The 21,521-nt window shown below is 35.1% G+C and overlaps 1 protein-coding gene across 3 annotated transcripts; it reads left to right on the forward strand.

The window, feature by feature from the left end:
• Positions 1-116: 116 nt before the first annotated feature.
• Positions 117-13,250, forward strand: MYNN (myoneurin). 3 transcript variants are annotated; one of them, XM_006200827.4, is made up of 8 exons: positions 118-337; positions 1,184-1,480; positions 5,196-5,986; positions 6,805-6,964; positions 8,833-9,011; positions 9,906-9,989; positions 11,029-11,115; positions 12,890-13,250. In XM_006200827.4, the coding sequence occupies exons 1-8, from the start codon at positions 141-143 to the stop codon at positions 13,150-13,152; spliced, it is 2,058 nt and encodes a 685-aa protein (XP_006200889.2). In that variant the 5' UTR covers positions 118-140; the 3' UTR covers positions 13,153-13,250. The 3 variants fall into 3 exon arrangements, with proteins under 3 accessions (XP_015091936.1, XP_006200889.2, XP_072816753.1); XM_072960652.1 differs by lacking the exon at positions 118-337 and adding an exon at positions 987-1,088; XM_015236450.3 differs by lacking the exon at positions 9,906-9,989 and having other exon boundaries at positions 117-337.
• The last annotated feature ends 8,271 nt before the right edge of the window (positions 13,251-21,521 follow it).

Below are 21,521 nucleotides of genomic sequence, written 5' to 3' on the forward strand. Positions count from 1 at the left end.
AGGGCAAAGAGCGAGATGCTGACTGCCAACCGAAATGCTCAGAATGAAGACAGGAGGAACGCTGTGAGCGAGCCCTTAGGTCTCGTATCCAAGAAGCTCCCTGTTTCCGGGGACCCTTGGCATGGTAGGGAGCGGGATCTATGTCGCCAGCTCTTTCCCCTAGGCAGGTGTCGGACCTCCACGGTCCTAGAGCCTGTGGTGTTGCCACTGAACACCTGGAGCCGGATGTGACGTCGACGTGGAGGAAGCAGGGAGAGGCGGAGCGTGGCGAGGTGACGTCCTTCCAAGATGGCGGAGAGAGAGTGAAGAAACCGTGTCTCTCTTTGGGTTGCTATAGGTGAGTTCTGGCTTCGCCCCCAGTATGCCATCCCGACTCTCACCAGACCCTAGGACATTGGAGGGCAGGCTCCTTGGAGTTCCAGCTCAGGTCGGAGCGAAGGTGTTAATGCGGAAAGCTTGGGCGAGGCAGCCCCGGTGTTGGCCTTGGCCACAACCTCTGCTGTGGGAATTCGCGGGAGTGGGAGCTGGGCGAAAGTCAGGGAAGCAGAAGCCAGCAGAGGCCGGCTCTCGTTGTCACTTTCCGATTCCATCCCGGGTGGGGAGGGTAGAAGGAAGGGGGTGTGGCCTTCTCGGGGCGAGTGGCCAAACCTTTGACAACTGCTGGCCCTGCTTATTCTCCGCCCCCTCGGCACCCGCCTTGGGTTTTGAAGCAACTGTGAGCACCGCGGAAGCTAATAGGTTCCAAAGATTTAAGGGCAGTTTAAAAGAACGCGTACCGTGTTCTTTTTCCTGTTTGTCCCAAGGAATCACTTCTTAGTGGTTTATTGAATTTTCTTCCTGTTACGTGTGTGCCTAGTGAACTTGAAAGTCTAATGCAAAAGCGTGGAATTTTGTGTTGCTTTTTTTTTTCACCTAGTGGAATGTTTTCACTGGATCGCTGTTTATTGACGTATTCAAAGGATTGTGTTAGTTGACCACGGTGAAATAAAAGCTAGAAAGGAATTTATTACTTCAGCATTTTAACCATATCTGTATGATAAAAATTTTATGGGGGCATAAAGTGAGAACAGACTTTCTTCTTCTTGGTGGTAGGTCTCATGTCCCTTCTCCACTCACCAACTGCTTGGGTGAAGAGTGATGAAAATTTAGGGTTACTTATTTACTATTCCTTTTTGTTTTCTAGAACAAGGGTAAAATTCGATTCTGATCTCAAAATGCAGTATTCGCACCACTGTGAGCACCTTTTAGAGAGACTGAACAAACAACGGGAAGCAGGTTTTCTTTGTGACTGCACCATAGTGATCGGGGAATTCCAGTTTAAGGCTCATAGGAATGTGCTTGCCTCGTTTAGTGAGTATTTTGGTGCGATCTACAGAAGCACTTCTGAGAACAATGTCTTTCTTGATCAGAGTCAGGTGAAGGCCGATGGATTTCAAAAACTGTTGGAGTTTATATACACAGGAACTTTAAATCTTGACAGGTAAAGTACACATTTTATTTCTACTTATAAAAGCTGGTCAGTGGTCTTCAGAGCTAAAGCAGATTTGAATTTTTTTTTTATTCAGTCCTTGAAGTCTTGAGACTTCAAATATTGTGCACAATGTTGTTGTTTCTAATAAAGAAGTTGGTATCACTGATTTGGGATAAACAGACTAAATTTCATAAGCACAAAAAAAGTATAGATGTTAATACAACTAGAGCATTGTTTTTGACACGTTTGATTTATCTACTGAAACAAACTCTGACTTCAGTTATGTAAACTTAAAGGTCAAAATACAATGGATTTTAAGTGAATTTCAGTTTACCTTTGCTTTTTGGTCTTTATATTCCTCTGGTCTTCTCTCTCCCAAACTCTGTGCTTGGAGTGGGGAGGTGGAGGTGGAGAAAGAAGGAAGAACCTCTAAGTTCATTTAATAGTGCTCCCATTACCAGCCATAAATAGCAATATGCAGGACCTCTTCCTGATCTTGTTTCAGAAAAGTAACTTCATTGGAGTATTAATGGCAGTGACTCTTGTTAGCTCTGTAAAAGCTATCAATACTAATGCTTAAGTTGGGTCCAAGATGCTAAAATGCTTCTCTAAGATGCTCAATGCTACCACTGCACTGACAAGAAGAATCTGATACGCAGGCACTGTTTGTCTCTCAGACATGATAAACTATATAATTAGATTAATACCAATATATTTACTGATTGTCGGGGGAAAGGTGGTGGGGATAAAAGGAAAGAGAAACCAATTAAATTACTCCTGTCTTCTTTTCTCCATCTTTTATGAAAGTGTAAACATGAACAGATCATCACCTGACCTAGAAAGATTATGGGCTTTAGAATTAGATCTTGCCTATCAGTCAGTATGTCTCTTTGAGCAAGATACAGCTTCTCTAAGCCTCCTTTTCTTTATCTGTAAAAATAAGATGATAATAACTACATTAGTTGTTACTGTGAAGATTAAAGATGTACTTGAAGGCTTGCCTCTCAGTGAACATTAGTTTCTTTCCTTCATTTCCTCTTCTCTATCCTACTCTCCAAGCCCTTTAATTCCACATTTCTTAGAGATGAGGAAAACAAAAAACAAAAGAAAAACCCAAAATTCTGCCACCCACTCTTAACACTTTGTGGATATATGCATGTACATGTTTACATTGCAGCTTAGCATGGAAATATACTTCTTTTAAAAGCTGGAATAGAGATATTCCTTAATCCTTTTGAAAAGGAAATACTCATGTTAAAGTATTTCTAAATTTTGGTATAATGAAATCTTTGAGTCAGCTCTGTATAGGGGTTGATTAAAGGAACAAAGCAGTGTCATATATTTATGTTACAGGACAAATTAAATTGAATATTTGTCTATACAAGTGCCTTTGATCTAAAAATTTAGAATTTATAACGTAAAATAATCAAAACCAGTGAATTTCGGTTGATTGTCAATTTAGTGTTTTCCCTTTCTCAGTTAACTTTGCCAGAAAAATCTTGAATTGATTTGAACATGCTGAAAAGCACCTTACTTTGATCCTTCAAGCAAAGAACTGATGTGAAGAAGAGCCAGATGTTTTGCTCAATCTTTTTTAATACATATCTTTCTTGGGGAGCTGGGGAGTTAATTGAGCCCAGTGGCAAATGTAAGAGAAGACGTATACCAAAAATAGAAAGTCTGTACAACTTATGTTTAAGAAAACAGAATAATAATTAACTGGACTCAGGAACCAGAGTACCTTGGTCAAATCTTAGTTCTAACACTGTAATCTTGGGCAAGTTACTTAGTTTCTTTGGACTCCGATCCTTCATTTGTATTTCATTAGTGTGTAAAATGGAGATTATAATAGATTTCATAGGCATGTCCTAAGGATTAAATGAACTACTCATATAAAGGACTTGGCCATATACTTGACAATATGTAATTAAAATGACTTTCAGTGACTTCAGAGGGTGAAAGCAAGTTTGTAAGCATTATAACTTTATGCTTGTAAGCAAAAGCAGATAAGTTGCTGACATAAACAAATGGTGATTGATTCTCTTAACTGAGATTATGGGCTATCTATGAAATAGGTAAATTGTATGAATAGCTGTCACTACTGAACAATTAGTGCATGACTCAGTATTAGTTTGTATTGTTTGGTCTTAAAGCTACCTCATCTTATTGGTAGTTCCTTTTATGGAGCACTAAGCACAATTATAATTTGAGACCTAAATATAGTAAGTGATAGAGTAAGTGTGGTTACATTCTATTACTATTTCTCATTTATTGTAATTTAATAGATTATGTAACAAAATTAATAAAAATGCTTAAGAAGAAACAATGTTTTTAGAGAGTGACAGTGCTATATACATGCAAAAAACATTTTGTATGAAAGATAAATAAGGTTGTTTTTATGTTTGGGGCATTCGTGCAATACCTTTGCAAATAGAGTTAACTTGATTACAAAATCATGCGTTATTTGCTCCAAAATTAAAGCCAGAGGCCATAAGAAAAGAGTATTTTAAGTAATGTTTTCTTAGCTAAGGGAGTCTATTTGCAAACAGAATGTTTTCCAAAAGTTTATTTGTAGTATGTTTAGGAACTTAGGATGTATTTTCCCAGAGAATAAAATGTTCCCCAAAACTGGTGATTAGGTTTCCAAACTAGCTTACAAAATCTACTTAATTTTCCTAAAGAATTAAATAATATTTGGGGAAGATGGCAAATAGGAAGGTATGTGTTTGTGTATGTGCGTGTGTTATATCCATCTTCAAATAATTAAAAGGGCATATTTTTAATGTTAATACCAACTCAGCTCTCTGACTTTATAGCTAAGAAAACTGAAAGGTGGAAGATGCTGATTTACCCTAGTTAATCCCGATAGTAATCCAGAGCCAGTGCTAGAATAATTGAACAACCTTTCAGTACATTGTAAACTTATAGAGGGCAGAGACTATTTGATATTTCTTAGTATTCCTTTCAGGACCACATATGGTAGTTGTTCAGTAAATATTGACTGCAATGTTGAACAGAGTGATCAGAATTTTTCTGAATGACTCTAAAATGACAGACTTTCTAGCTAATGTGGTTTGAGTATCACACCACACAGAAAAGTTGGGAGTGTTTCTAGAGAGCTTAGTGCATTCTAAAACCTTGTTTCTCCGAGTGTGATCGATGGACCAGCAGCATTGGCATCACTGAGAATTGTGTTAGAAATGCAGATGCACAGGCCCCAGTACAGACATATTGAATCTGAATCTACATTTAATAAGATCCCTGGGTGATTCACATCCACAGGTAAGTTTGAGAAGCACAGTTAAAGTCCCTCACAGGGGAGCAAGGAAGATAATAGTTTTTTTAGACTCTTCCTGTTGCTAGTCCAGAAAAGTCTGCTATCTGAAGAGGCCTCAGGATAAATGGGAAGAGGCAGTAAGTTGCCAACAGCTGCTTTTGTGTTCCAGGTGTTTTTTAAAACAGGCAGAAATTTTAACACTGTATATTTTCATGGTTATACTTATGAATAGTCATTACTTTGTATCTTTTCAAGTTCTGTAAAACTGGAGACTTACGCCAAACAGTCTGAGTGAATGAATAAATTTTATAAATTTGTTCTCTTAGGCCTTTTTCATCATTCTGCTTCATTAGACCTTTAAAAAACATTGAAATATTTCTGTAGCTCTGTTTCAGAAACGTTTTTTCTTTGATCAGAATGTTGTCATTTAGCCTTGTTTCCTTACAGTTGGAATGTTAAAGAAATCCATCAGGCTGCTGACTATCTCAAAGTGGAAGAGGTGGTCACTAAATGTAAAATAAAGATGGAAGATTTTGCTTTTATTGCTAATCCCTCTTCTACAGAGATATCTAGTATTACTGGAAACATTGAACTGAATCAACAGACTTGCCTCCTTACTCTGCGAGATTATAACAGTCGGGAGAAATCAGAAGTGTCTACAGATTTAGTTCAGGCAAATCCTAAACAAGGGGCATTAGCAAAGAAGTCGTCTCAAACTAAAAAGAAGAAGAAGGGCTTCAACTCTCAGAAAACAGGGCAAAACAAAACAGTGCAATATCCCAATGACATTTTAGAGAATGCATCTGTTGAATTATTTCTAGATGCAAATAAATTCTCCACCCCTGTAATAGAACAAGTTGCACAAAGAAATAATTCAGAACTCGAGTTGACATCAGTTGTGGAAAATACTTTTCCAGCACAAGACATTGTGCAAACTGTTACAGTGAAACGGAAACGTGGAAAATCACAGCCAAACTGTGCTCTGAAAGAACACTCTATGTCTAATATAGCCAGTGTCAAGAACTCTTATGAGCTGGAGAGCTCTGGGGAAGAGCTGGATCAGAGGTATTCTAAGGCCAAGCCAATGTGTAACACATGTGGGAAAGTGTTTTCAGAAGCCAGCAGCTTGCGAAGGCATATGAGAATACACAAAGGAGTCAAACCTTATGTCTGCCACTTGTGTGGAAAGGCATTTACCCAATGTAACCAGCTGAAAACGCATGTAAGAACTCATACAGGTAAGACTGGATTGTGGTAGGTGTGATTGTTTTTATGTTGTGACTGAAATATTTTTATAGACATAGTAATATACATTGTTGACTATTTGTGACCAAAATTTGGAATACACTTGTGTTCATAAAATCATTGAGCAGGTTAGACTTGAAAATGTGTCCAATTGTGACCACATATTTAATGGTTTTTTGTTTGGTTGTTACTGGGGTACTGGGACTGAACCCAGGACCTCGTGCATGCTAAGCATGCGCTGTCCCACTGAGCTATACCCTCCCTTCCAGTAGCTGTTTGTCTCATTGTAACTGATACTCTGAAGTCCCAGTGCATGAGTTCTTTAAGAATCATTTTCTCTCATAGTTAAAATAAGCATAAACTTAGTTTTAGCTTGTTAAGTATTTAACAAATATATTAAAATCGATAAAGAGAAATGTAATTACAACCCAGTCTGATTCTCAGATTTTGCCAGCTCATCTCACCACCTGCTTCCTAGACTTTGTTGACTTCTGAACGTTAATTATATATACATTCCTTCCTCAGCCTCTAGATTTACCTTTATTGGTACACTTAGATTTGTACCTTGTAAGATGCATATGTATTTCTCATTGATCACCTTTTATGAACTGAGAAACACTAATTTCTTTTTAATTCTACTGCTGTTTTCAGTAGTCAGTATGGAAGAAGATCCTATTTGCTTTTTTACTTCTAGCAGTTAACATTTTATGAATACTGAAACTAGTATTGTTGATGGACTCTTGAAAGCGTATATGGCTTAAGCAACTAAGACAGTATTTCCTTCTAAATATAAATTTTACTTTTCTTTTAGGTGAGAAGCCATACAAATGTGAACTGTGTGATAAAGGATTTGCTCAGAAATGCCAGCTAGTCTTCCATAGTCGCATGCATCATGGTGAGGAAAAACCCTATAAATGTGATGTATGCAATTTACAATTTGCAACTTCTAGCAATCTCAAGATTCATGCAAGGTAAAAATTTAAAACAAAAAAAATAAATGTTTGATCTTTGAGTCTGTTATTCACTATAGTCCTAAAGTAGACTATTGTATTAGAATTCAGGACAGTTCTAATTTTGTACCATCACACAGTATTCTTAGCACAGTCAGGGAGCCACAAGGGAGCCATGGTGGCTGGAGGGGAATAAGTGAGGGAGGGAAATAAGATCAGAATATTGTTAGGGTGTCCAGATGGTGAAGGTTTTATAGGCCTTTATAAAGCTTTTACTCTTGAGAATAAGAAATAAGTGATATGGTCTTGCTTGCATTTTTAAAAGGATCACTCTGGCTGTATATTAGGAAAAGATTATAGGATTGCAAGAGTGGAAACACAGTTATCAGTTAGGAAGCTGTAGATAAAACCCAAGTGAGAGTGATAATGGTTCAGGTCTGAGAGAGCAGTGGAAGAGATAAGTACTAGTCAGATTCTGGACATATTGTAAAGTTTCAACAAATAGAATTTGCTGCATGCTGGATGTGGGATATGAAAGAAAAAAGGAAGGGTAGAATTAAAAATGATTGAGGTTTTTGAGCCTGAGCATCTGAAAAGATGGAATTACCGTTAACTGAAATGAAGATTTGTGAATAGAGCAGTGTAAGTGGGAGTATAGGAGTTTAGAGTAGAGTTCTGATCATGTTAAATTTGAGATGACTATTAGACATCTGAGTGGAAACATGTAATAGACAGTTGGAAGTCAGGGGTCTGCTTTGAGCTGAAGATACAAATCTGGGAGTCGTCAGCATATAGATAGTATTTAAAGGCATAAGTTGGATAAGGTCACCAAGAGAATGAAGGTGAGTAGAAAAGAGATCAAAGGATGGAGTCATGAGGTGCACTAACTTTAAGAGTTCTAGGAAATGGGCAAGAACCAGCAGAAGCGACGAGGAAGGAGCAGGCAATATAGGGACAAACTAGGAGATTGGGCTGCCTTGAAATCAGGTGGAGGAAATGATTTCAGAAAGGGGTGATCAGCTATGTCAAATTCTGATGATAGGGAGATTAAGACTGAGAATCAGCTACTGGATTTGGCAATGTGAGAGGTCAGCGGTGCTCTTAACAAAAGTAGTGTTAGCAGAGGCTAGTAGAGAAGAGATGAGCAGAGAAGAAATTAAAGTAGAACCGTTGGAGACTCAGGATGTTACTAAAGGGGAGCAGAAAAATAGAGGAGCAAGTAAGATTCAGGGGTCTTTTTTTTTCCTTTAAGGTGGGACATCAGTATATTTGTATACTGTGATCCAAAGGGGTGGGGAAAGTGGATGATGTAGGATGGAGGGAAAAAATGCAAGAGCAATATCATCGAGTAGGCAAGGGGAATAGTATCTTACATATACAAATGGGAGTAGTTGGATTCAGATTTCATTCTCATACTAGAGTTAAGAAAAGTAAATGTGAAGATACAGCCGCCTATAAGTGGAGATTTGTGGTGGTAGAAATTTTATTCTGATTGCTTCAATTTTCTCAGTGAAACAGGAAGCAAGGACATCAGCTGAGAGTGAGGATGGGTGAGGAGGTGCTGGAGGTTTGAGGAAAGAGTTTTGAAGAGTGAGTGAATGGACAAGCAAAAATGATTGCCTACAGAATTATAGGTGCACTTGACTACCATATAAAGATGATGACAAACTTTGAAGTAATCTCAGAACTAATATTTTGATAACAACCAAAACATTTAGTCTTGGCAGTACACATTAAACTCTTGATTTTAAATACATATTCTTGATATCTTAAGATGAAATGAAATATGAAATAAAATACTACATGAAAAATTGTATGAAAAATGTTTGCTATATAGAGTGATCCCCAGATTGCTTTACTTGCCAACATATAATTTTATTTACTGATAGGAAGCATAGTGGAGAGAAGCCATATGTCTGTGATAGGTGTGGACAGAGATTTGCCCAAGCCAGCACACTGACCTATCATGTTCGAAGGCATACGGGAGAAAAGCCTTACGTGTGCGATACCTGTGGAAAGGCATTTGCTGTCTCTAGTTCTCTTATCACTCATTCTCGAAAACATACAGGTAAGAATTTGATACAGAGACTGCTTAAAATAAGGAAAGTTATAAATACAAATAAAAGAAAAAGGGAAATTGAGCCTTTACAAAAAAATAGATTGGTTACAAGCTTTCTAGTTATATGTTTGTTGTTTGTCCTTCTTGAGGCTTTTTATGTTTGTGATTTTCACATAAATATTAGATATAAAAGCAGACGTTTTTCTAGAATAATACACAGTGGGTGAAATTATTTATCTTGTAACTTTGTACATTAAAATCAGATAATTTTGACAGTATATAAACTTGAGACATTTTTTATGACCTTAGAGAAACTCCTTAGGCTCTTATATCTTCATTTCCCTTGGATAAAACGGTAAAGTTAAGGGGTTGGGGTGGTTTTGGGTAGACCATTGATTTAATAACTTCTTAGGACTTTTTCTACACAGACATTCTAAGATTTGCAAATTAAACAGATACTTCAAACCCGAAGTATCAATTTTGAAGCAAAATCTGTTGTTCAAATATTTTCATTTTCTGTAGGGTAATTTTTTAATAGATCTTTCCTAAATGATTTTATTCCACTTTAATAATCTTGTAGATAGCACGAATTGAAATACAGATTGTTTAATTTTCATGTTTTTAATTATATAAAAATCAGACTTCTTGCCCAGCTCTAGTCTACTAGAAGGATACTTACAGAAGTAAAGTTTTAATATATGAAAAGCATCAGGTTACATGAGCAGTGTAAAATAATTACTAATGTTCCTTTAAGTTGGATCACACTGAAAATACCTCTGAAGTACAATATAAAGAGGTTTGAATTTAAATAATATTCTACAACAGCTTACTTTAGATTATTGTACTTGATAAATATTATATTGGTATAGTACACCACTTCGCTATCTTTTATTTTCCATCTAGGTGAAAAACCATACATATGTGGTATTTGTGGGAAAAGTTTTATTTCCTCAGGAGAGCTCAACAAACACTTTCGATCCCATACAGGTCTGTGTTTAGGGAGAACGTATTATTTTTTGTTCTCTCTAATTTCTTTTTCTGTAAACCTTGACTTTAAACCATTATGGACTATATGGTATCTAGTCATATTCTAGCGATAGCAATATTTTAATGTATAAATATCAACTTTTTATTTTGTTTTTTAGTTGTTGGGAGTGTGAATTAAATTTGATCAAGAATTGTGTAGATTTTCTAAGAAATGTGCCTGATAATGAGTAGTTTTTAAATGACTTGGATTAAATTGCACAGATATACCAAAAAATGAAAAGGAATAGATAATACCAAGATAGTATCAGATTTCCTTATTAAACCGTGTTCACTGTGCAAGTTTTAGGAATACATTTTAATATCGACATGTTTGTTATAAAAGGTAGTATGTAAGTAGTATGAAGAAAATATTAAATGTACAAAAGTGTTTAAAACAAAGGAAAATGCCACTTTGAAAATATACTGTTTTCTTTCTAAAAATTATACTTTATAATTCCTATCTGGTGTAGTGTGAACACCTAGTAGACAGTTAATAAATTTATTGGCAACTTCTATATTCTCATACTCCTCAGTCTTCATTGTAAAGCGTTGAACAGTTCTTATTTCAAAAGAATTATAATTTTGTAGTATTTTTATTCTGTATTTTTAAAGGATTTTCTAATTTGTAAGTTGCCTGAGAGCAGAAACCATAATCATGCATTTTTTTCCCCCAGCTACATCTCTTAGCCAGAGTCTGGCATATAACTGGCACTCAATAAATGTCTGATAGAAATAAAAGAGTAAGTTATGTCTTCAGTTTGAAATTTCTGTTAATGAAAATGTGTGATTTTTTTCCTGAAATAGGGATGCTTTGTATGAAGGAGTGCCTATGTGTATACAAGTTTTCATTTCACTGTCTTAGAACCAAGAGATTAAGATAGTAATTTGAACTAAATTTAAACAGTATAATAACGTTTGTATTGTGTTCATCAACATTGGTATTTTTGTCTTAGCAGCTTCTGAAATACTGAGATTTTAAATTTTTTAACTTGTTTTTCAGGAGAAAGACCATTTATCTGTGAATTATGTGGAAATTCTTACACAGATATTAAAAATTTAAAGAAGCACAAGACTAAAGTCCATTCTGGTAAATGCTTGTGTGTTTTTAAAATTTGATGCTCTTATATTTGTGCTATTCCTTAAAATGTTAAGATGTACAACAGTTTAAATTTAAATTTCACATTAATTTTAATTGGAAAAATTTTGAAGTCCATTTTAGCCCAAGAGACCCAAATACTTTTCACAGATAGAAAAATATAAAAATTAGATATATATTTTTAAAAATTAGGTCCACACATATGAGGAAGGTAGCTTTATAATTTGCAGATGAATTCATTCTGAATTTCTTTCTGTATTGACCTTGTAATAAATGATGCTTGAAATAGTCCCTCCTTTAAAAACCTAATGTATGAACAGTTTCAAGAATGAAAGAATATGTAAACAAACTATATATTACTCTTCCTCATACTAGAGTCTGGGTTACTTGGGGTTTACTGTAGTAGGTGCATCATGAACAGTGGTCGAGAAATATATTAGCGGAAATAGGGAAACAGGTAGCCCCAAATTGTTACAATGTATGAAAATGGAAAGAATTTTTACACTGTTGGCTATAGAATTTTCAGACTGTTGCTTAAAATGAATCCTTGAGAAAGTTTCACTATGCTTAAGCATTCTGTTATGATTAGAAACAAAACACTAGTCTTCAGTTTATAGAGATGATAGTCTTTGATGGTAAACATAAACACCATGAGGTTTAAGGTAAGTAACATCTGAAAACTTCCTTGAGACATTAATTCAACAAGCATTTATTAAATACCTCTAAAGCACACATGACTGCAGAGTGTATGAAGGTAAACAAAGCGTAGTCCTAGTCCTCAAAGAGTTTACAATCTGGTGTGGGAGGCCAGAAATCTAAATAACTATGATTACAAGACAAAATGTAGGTTATAACAGAGATGCAAGAGTGCTGAAGAAGAGATTAAATGAGGTGAATACTGGAAAAGCTTAATTCTAGGGAACCTGAAAGGTGGAGAAGAGTTCAAAGGATGGAGATGGGAAAGGGAAGTTTCATCCCAGGCAGAGAGAACACTGAATAGAGTCACTGGGATGAGACAGCACAGGCTGTATTCTTGGCTGGTTGAACTGAAGAATAGTCTGGCAAAAACAAGATAAACTTTATAAAAGCAAATATACAATTTTGTCTAACAGAGATAGACTGAAATCATGTCAGTACTTTGGAGTGATAAGAAGGTGGTAAAGCTCGTGGAAAATTTGAAGAAAAAACTGTATCTTTAGTCAGTGGCATAATAACTCCCTTGAGTAGGGCAGAATTTCTTCTGAAAATGAGAGTGCCATATCTCTGAACTTGAACTCATTGAATAATATGAATATGAACTACTCATTAATACATTCAGTGAACAAACAGAATACTTATTATGTGTATAGCACTTTTAAGTACTTTGAAGGAATTAGAGAAGTATAACTTGACATTTGCTCTGAAGGAATTTACAGTCTGTTAAGCATTCAAGGCATACCTATGGAGAATGTTAAATAGCAATATGATAGATGTCACAGGGTGGTATATGAAAAACTGACAAACAAGTGATAAAATAGGTAAGAAACAGCTTACCCTGCTCCAGAACAGTTAGGTCCATTTTTATAATGATGTTGGTGCTTGACCCTAATCTTCAAACCCACAATGGATTTATATAGATAAGAAGGGCAAATCAGCAAGAGAGAAACAGTATGGCTAAAGGTGTGAGGTTGGAATGCAAGTTCTGGGGATGGTATATAGATTGAGTCTTCCTCAGGGTTTTTGTTTGGTTCTTAAAGAGAGTTAATTTTTTTCTCTTCCATTTCAGGTGCAGATAAAATTCTAGATTCTAGTATAGAGGATCATCCCTTGAGTGAACAAGATTCTATACAAAAAAGTCCTTTATCAGAAACTTTAGATGTGAAACCTTCTGATATGACTTTACCACTAACTCTTCCGCTTGGAACTGAGGACCACCACATGCTTCTGCCTGTCACAGATAATCAGTCTCCTACATCAGATACATTGTTGAGGTCAACTGTGAATGGGTATTCAGAACCACAGTTGATTTTTTTACAACAGTTATACTGACTTTGTGAGAAATATGGAATTGCTAAGACACCTTGGTAGTAAACATAAACATCTCTGGTAAGGTGCATATATTCATATTAAATTAACCATTCATTTGAGTTGTGGCCATTATTTTTCATTCACTGAGGTAAAAGCACCTAATGCTGCATTGTAACTGGGCAGTGCTTGTTTGATATTTGGTTTTTATGTCTAAGTCATATACACAGCTTTTTAAGGAATGAGTAATTATACTACATTAGCACTCTTTTGGGTGGGTAAGTTTTACTTTCTTTTAGAGCTGCCTTAATTCCATTTTTATTTTGCATTTTAGATTGCCTTTCATTTACTCAAGTAGAATCTATCAGTTTATGATTTTTGACCTGTGGAATTTATTTTCTTCCCCTCAAAATTTAAAAGAAATCCATGATAGTATCAGCCCAAGAGAGGTGCTGATGGATCAATACATAAACCATAGACCAATACAAACTATGGGGGGAAAATAAAATTCATATTTCTGCCTAACAATGTACCTGAGAAAATTTCAGTACTGAATAAGAATTGTGCTGTTTCTCTATTAATACAGTCCATTGGAGGTAACTTTTCTAATGAAACAAAAAGTGTTTCTCTTAAAAGCTAGAAAACTATGTAAATTTTGTTCATTTAGAACTCAGTATTCTAGAGAAAACCAGTGGTCAGTACTTCTGATTTATCTGAGACTACATTTTCAAAATGAATTTTAAGTAGCTATTTGGTGTTTTTATCTTATTAAAGACAGTTTTGAAACTTGATCCAGATTGTTTTAATAGGCTTCTAGATTACTGGAGATGAGGAAAATATACTGAGTTTTGAAAATTTTTGATAAGCCTCTTATACCTCTTATGCACTTTTAAAAATATAAAATCCTAAAAAGAATTTTCTAAATAGAAACTTAATGCATAGTATAAAATACTTGGCTTCTGAATTTGATACATTATATTCATAAATAGTTAAGAAATTAACTTCAATTAAATAGTGAACATTTGTTATCAGAAAGTCAGTTTATTAAACATTTTATACTTGAGTTTTCTATAAGTTCTGAGTTTTTAAATTTTATAGATTAAACCATGACAGTTGTTGGTGGTTATAGTTTCACAGTAGTCTTTTTCCTTCCTAATGAACTTAGAAAATTCAGATTTATTTTGATATTTACTACTCTTCCCCATCCCATTTTTCCCAAATATTGATTTATTTCACTGTCTAATCTTTGGACATTAAATTATCAGTTCCTATACTGCTGATCAAACACCATGGTGACATTATTTCTTATTTCTGCCATGCATTAGTTGTGGCTTATTTGTTTTCTGCTTTGAAACTACACCTGTAATAAAATTAATGTGTTTTCTATTGGTATTGATTTCTTTAATTGTTATTTTCTTTGGGGTCCTACTCATAGGAACCAACCAGAAAACTTAATGAAACTACTAAATTCTTGTTAACTGTACATATCATCAACATTTCACAGCATACTCAGCATTTTCACACTAAATTGCCACCAGTGGGATTGGCTTAATTGAATAGAGTTTGAAATACTGCCTTTATATAATGTACCTCAAACTTTGTATTTAATGTATCTAAGAAATATAATTATGCATATGTGTTAATTTAATATACTGAGTTTAAGTACAATTTATAAAGTTATAAAATGTTCAACTGATCTATTCTGGCTTAAATTCAATAGGAACTGGAATGTGAAGAAATTAAAGGAAATTAGGACTCAGCCTTTTTAAGATGTCTACTGAAATGGACAGGTTATATTTAATTCACATCCTCATTAATCTCAGTATCTAATGAACAAAATTTCTCTTTAAAAACTGCCACAGTGATGTTATAATTCTGTGAGGGTAGTAGTTACCAAATTTCCTCTAATATGATGGTAATTAGCATTCTGTCTTTACATAGATTAGCCTTCAAATTTATTATTTTTTAGAATTACTGGATTGGAGTAGCTAAAGTTGATTTATTGTGCTTTTCTTCATCACATTATCTGCTTCTTAGCTAAAATAATTTTATTTTAAAGTGACATGGCTTGATGCTCTTCCAGAATGACGTGCAAAGAAAGCTTGAATACTTCAGTATCCTGTCTTGTCATTCTCATAATGCTGTATTATTCTTTATCATAATATGCATATATTTTAGTTGTATCTGGCATCATTCTAACACTCATAATTATATTAGTTAAGTTCATTTTTAAATATATTTGTACAATGCAGTGTTTTGGGAAAGGTCTGTTCTTAAAGTATTACTAAGTTTTTTGAAAGTCTTTTTAAGATGCTGAAAATCTTACTGAAAAAACATTTTCTAAGTTAATTTTGTTTTATATTTGTATTAGATTATTCCTAATGTATTGTTAGATTTTAGGCTTTTTAAAAAGAAACCATAGATTATATATAAATGATTTTGCTGTTTTTAAATGGTATTTGTTTTATGTTTAATTTCATAGGATGATTTTGATAGACAAATTTTAGAAAGTTTTATTTTTTTTAAGAAAAGGTTTTGTCTGTTCTGTTGCAACAGTAGTTTATCACTTCTGTATGTTTCATTTCTACAGAAATTGTGCAAATGAGAGTAGTTAAATTATGCTTATATAAAAACAGTGTACATGTACTCGTTTTTTAAAATATCCTAGAATAATAGCTCTAATATTTGATGCACATCAGAAACATATTTTTTAAATAATGGTGTCTAAGCCCCACCCCACCTTAGGCCCTCTGATTTAGATGATCTCTAGAACATGCTGGAAGAGCTCTGTAGGTGATCTTAATGCATACTGAACATTGAGAACTATTGTCCTAAACATTTCTTGGCATTCTTCCTTTGGGCTCTTGATATATGATATTTGGGTTCTTGATACATGAAGCTCTTGGTAGAACTTTCCTCAGAGATTTTGAGACTTTAGAACTTGGCTAGAAATACCACCAAATAAAAAGTAATTGTATTTTAATGTAATTTCTGTAAATTCTACATTTTTACTCATTATTTATGAAAAATATTGAGATTTAGTTATTGGTGCATTTGAGACAATGATATGGTCTACTCTTCTGTGCTCTGCAACACTGCACCCCCTTCATGCAAGAAACATTTGGTGTATTTGCTTAAGGGATTTAGATAATAATTATCATGTAAACATAGTCATCATCCAGAAGTAGAGTAATTTCAAGAAGAATATACTAAAATTAAACACCACAGATGTGAATCAGATACTTGGATTAAAATATCTGACCATTATTTCGAATGCTAGAAAACTGTTGAAATCAGAATGCATAAAGCTACAAAGATGAGTAAGATATCCTCCATTTTTTAAGTATACAGTCAGATGGGAAAGATAAGCCTGAATATAACTGGCAATAATACAAGCCAGAATGCCAAGTGTTACAGTGCCGGGGAGGCAAGAAAGGAAATGCTGAGCAGTTAACGGAAGATGAATGGACAGAGAAAGGGCCATTGCTCCCCTGGGCAGGTAAACAAGAGGAGATGGCTAATGGGAGGAATTTGTTCACAGCTGACTGAGGTAGGCAGAATGGAAAGAAAGTGTGAAAGGTAGGGATCAAACGTACGTCTAGCACTACACCTATACCATCTTGAAATAGTGCTCTACCTTTAGCCTGTGCCGAAGGAATGGGATTAGATAGCCAAGTTTATAATCCAGGATCTCACACTCAATCACAATTGACTGCTGAAGGGCAGGGATTAGACAGCCACATTTGTAACACGTGATGCCATACTTGTGACTGCAGCTCAATGAACACCTTAGCAGGGAGAAATAATTCTTAGGCCAACTGAGCTTTTTTCTCAAGAATTATGAAATTCAGACACTTACTAGGTATTGGTATACATGTAAATGAAAAAAATAATTTAGAACTGGCCCAGAGTCAGTGAAGCAAGCCAAAGTCTAAAGGAAATAGTGAAGAAGCAGAGAAAGCTGATCTATAGCGCAAAGCAAAGGGATAAGGCAAGTTTGCAGAACCAAGTGACTGAGGCCCTGAAGAGATGGAAGTGGCTTGGTTTCTGGCTTTGCAATCCCATTCTTGAGGTGGCACAACTATTCTTCATTTCCTTGTTCCTGGTTGCCACTTATTTTTGCCTATTTAAGTTCGTACAGTATATCTCCTTTTTCTTAAGCAGGCTTTAGTCAGTTTCTGTTCCTTGTAGTTAGGCAGCCCTGACTTAGACACATTAAGTTTTAAATCCTTAGTGATTGAGTAAATGGTGATGCCATTAACTGTGATAGGGAAGATAAAGTGGAGGTTTATGGAAGAGAAAACTATTTTTTATGTGCTGAATTTGATTGGTAGTGAGATACCTATGTGAAAATGTCTAGCAGTAGTTGGAAATGAGGACTGAAACCCAGCAGAGGTTAAAGCTAGAGATACAGATCTTGCAGCATAAGGCTGTAAGTATTGTGATATAAATGATTTAGGCAACCTTAGGAGATGTTACAGAAGAATAAAGATGAGGACAAAATCTTGGGGGAAATGCATTTAAAGAATGAGCAAAAGACAGAAAAGGAGATAGAAAGAGGTAACAGAAAATAGTAGCGCACGTTTCATGCAGACAATAGTGGCTTTGTACTGATCATGCGGTACAGAGAAATTAAATAGGATGAAAATCAAGACAGCATTGGGTTGGGTAACTGGAGCATGATGATCCTTTAAGAAAGACAGCTGCATTAGTAACAGTGGGCGTAGAAGCCAGGTGGATATGGTTTGAGTAGTAGATAAGACATAATACTACTATTTAGTTTGAAAAGCAGAGAGTACAGCAATCAGATCATTTTATCAAGTATCTAAAAAGTATGAACCACTTTCTTGCTTTTTTGCTTTCACACTTGAAACACTGTAAAATGATGAGCATAATAGAGTATCTACAATACTAATAGGAGGCTGTGAGCTGGATCTTAAAGGATGATTGCTAAGAGGAAAATGGAAGGAAACATGTAACACATACATGGTTGCAGATTTACTTATTACAATTCAGGTGTGCAGAGGAAGTGGGAGTTTTCTTACAGGACTTACATATTCTTCCTCTTGAGCTCCCACCCAGTAGGAAGTTTGCAGAAGAAATTAACTTTTAGTCCTAGCACCTTTAAAACCTAGTCTGATACAAAGGAGATAGAATTTATAATATCTTAAGGTAATGCTTAAACATTTCAAACATTGCTGTCTTATTTCTGCCCTTTGTCTTCTCTCTAAAATGGTGTCCATATAAATGGGGGAGGAGGCTTACATGACATAATGGCATCAGGGAAGATGCTGTCTTCATTCTTCCATTCTATGGGCATCCTACTGGCTTCTGATACAGTAGGCAACAGCTTGTAAAATAACGTGATCAGATTTTTCTTAGCCTGGTCAGAGCCCAGTAGTTTTTGGCTGACCTGGCTTCACCTTAGTTCTCTTGGGTGTGGAGAAGAAAGCTCTGAGACCTGCAAAAATGTCTCAAGAAGTCCAGTGTGAGTTAGTTTGCAGGTTTAGCACATGCCACTCCACTGCAGGCTTCAGGTAAGCCTACTTACTTCCAATTCACCTCTTTGCTTCCCACTCAAACTTCTGAGTCTCCCCCAGGGAGAATATAAGAACTTGTGGGCTCCCCTCCATAGCACATAGGAACAGAGAGTGCCTGGGAGAGCAAACTGCATCACTAAGGTTTACTTTGATTTGGCTGTGTCCCAGCCTGAGAGTTATCTCTTTCAGAATCCTGCGGACTAGTACTCAGCATATTATGAAATACTTCAAAACAATAGAAGGAGAATGGACTACTGTTGCATTAAACAAGAATGAACTACACTAATGTTATGCAAAAGAAGTCTGATACAAAGAGCATATAGACTGTATGATTCCATTTATATAAAATTCCAAAACATGCAAAACTACTCTGGGGTGTTAGATGTCATGATGGTGGTTGTTTATTGGAAGATGGTTGGAGGAGCTTCTGGGAAGCTTGTGGCATTTACTATCTTTATCCGGATCATGGTTAACACAGATGGGTTAACTCTGTGATAATTTATCTAGCTATTCATTTACTTCCATTTAAAAGAAGTATATATTTAAAAAAAAACAACTGAAGAATGAGAAAACCAGAGCATTGGTTTTTAAACTTTAGTGAGATTAAAGGTGACCTGGATTGTAAAAATGCAGATTCCCCAGACTATCCTCAAAAATTCTGATTCAGTAAGTCTAACTAAGAATCTGTATTTTTAACACTTGCCCCAGGTGATTCTGATGCTCCACACTTTTAAAAATGCTAATTCAGTGTCTTCAATTTAAACTATCTGTATGTCTGGACAGATGTTCAAGTGTAAGAAGTCTGTCATACTGTTATTTAGGTTTCAGTTTATTGGCTCTCTGATTGCTAGGAGTAGCATTTCTTCACCAGCTTAATGGTTTCCAAATATAATGACAGTTAAAAATGTTCATATTTTTTTCCCATAGCATTCAACTCTGCAGTTTTTCAAATCTGATCAAAAGACAAATTTTTTTCATTTACTACTGCATTTTTAACAATACAAAGACATGACTTTCCTCAGACAGTACAACTTTTTTTAGATACAAGTAATTAGTTCTAGCTATATTCATCATGTAATAATATAAAAGAACTTTGTAAAAAAAAACTAGTCCTTATATCTACAGAGGAGAGATCTTAAAATGGAAACAAAATAAGATCTGAAACATGTAGAGAACATTGTAAACTAAGGCTTGGTAAAAGCTAATAACTAAGAGTAAAATCAATAATTAATAAAAAGTCATTGTGTCGGGATACATAAAATCACTTGTAGAATTCTGTAGTCTATGCAGTTTTGCCAGTTCCATTGTAAACATTTGTTGACAGCAGATCTTCAGATGTTTTTTGCAACAGTGGAAGGTCATTATTTCTAAAATTCCGTTATCAGACTGTAGTAGTTTTAATATAACATATAAACAATACTTCTCAAAAAAAAAAAGGCCCTGAAATCGATTTCACACATTTTGTTATTATTAACATGAACTAATGAGTACTATTTTTCAAACAATTCCAGATGTTTTAAGACTGCTTTTCAGCACAGACTCAACCTGATAGCAAACCATCTGTCCTGAATGATTCAAATTCATCTCTCTGAAAGCATGAGAATGGATGTGGTAAGGCATTTAGGTCTTTTTCTTGCTCAATAATCTAGAACATTAAGTGAAAATAATGGCTTATATAATTTATTCAGATGTTCTTCCCATTTCATCACCATCACCACCATCTGTGCCCACCTCCCTGCCTAACCCCCTACCCCAACCTCCCCAGGGAGTATGGAAAGGTGGTATTAGGTGTTGAACAAAAGGAAAGACCTGTTAAACTTGATAATCGTTAAACAGTGAGTAGGAGATATTTATCTTAATTGCTTAATCTACCAGAGGAATGGACAATGACATGTCATTTTTTTGTAATGTTAAATTTTTGGAATAAATACAGCTATGATTTGAGGAATTCACAATACTTTTAAGTGAAGGCCAATACTTTGACAACTGTAAATCTGACCCCCACCTTTATTCCACCTCCTCTTCAACATTTAGAGATGGGTTTTTTTTCTTCTTTTAGACTGCAGAACTTATAAAGTGACCTTTTAAAACTGTCTACATTTCTTTTAATTAATTAATTTTTTAATTTATTTTTCAGGAGGGAGGTAACTTGGTTTTCTTTTTTATTTTTAGAGAGGGTACTGAGGACTGAACCCAGGACCCTGTGAATGCTAAGCATGCACTCTGTCACTGGAGCTATACCCTCCCTTTACATTTTTTTTCTCATACTTTGCCTGGCTTGAGCACTAATAAATCATTCAGATTAAGCAGTTAAGTGGTATGTATGAATTAACAAATTTGTGAACATAGGTCTGTAATCAAAAGATCATCGTGTATTAAGATTTCTCTGAAGAGAAACAAGATTGGCCACAGACTATGAATTATATGCCATCAAATTCTTAAAATATTACATCCTCCAAAAAGAGAACTATCTTTAAAAGTTCACAGGCAGCATTGACTTGTTTGGAAAGTATATATTTATATGTATTGGTATATGTGTATGTTTATATATATTTGCCTGTATTTGTGAAAGTGTATCAACACCCATCTGTAAGATACCTAAAATACTTTTTCAGCCTGTAAACCCCTTGAAGGCCCCTGGGATCTGTCACCTGAAACCTTTTTTTACCACTCGATGACAGCTTTCAGTTAGGAGACCTACAATGACCTTGTATGCTATTCTACTATTTGGTAATACTTTCTTTATAAAAAGAAATTAGTTCCTTGATGATTTCTTTCTCCAAGGGTTCAAATTTTAGTCCCTATTTTGTAAAATTTCTTTGAAAAAATTACACTACTCAGTTTTTCACAATG

Source organism: Vicugna pacos, chromosome 1 (assembly GCF_048564905.1).
Source record: "Vicugna pacos chromosome 1, VicPac4, whole genome shotgun sequence".
NCBI classification, from domain to species: Eukaryota; Metazoa; Chordata; class Mammalia; order Artiodactyla; family Camelidae; genus Vicugna; species Vicugna pacos.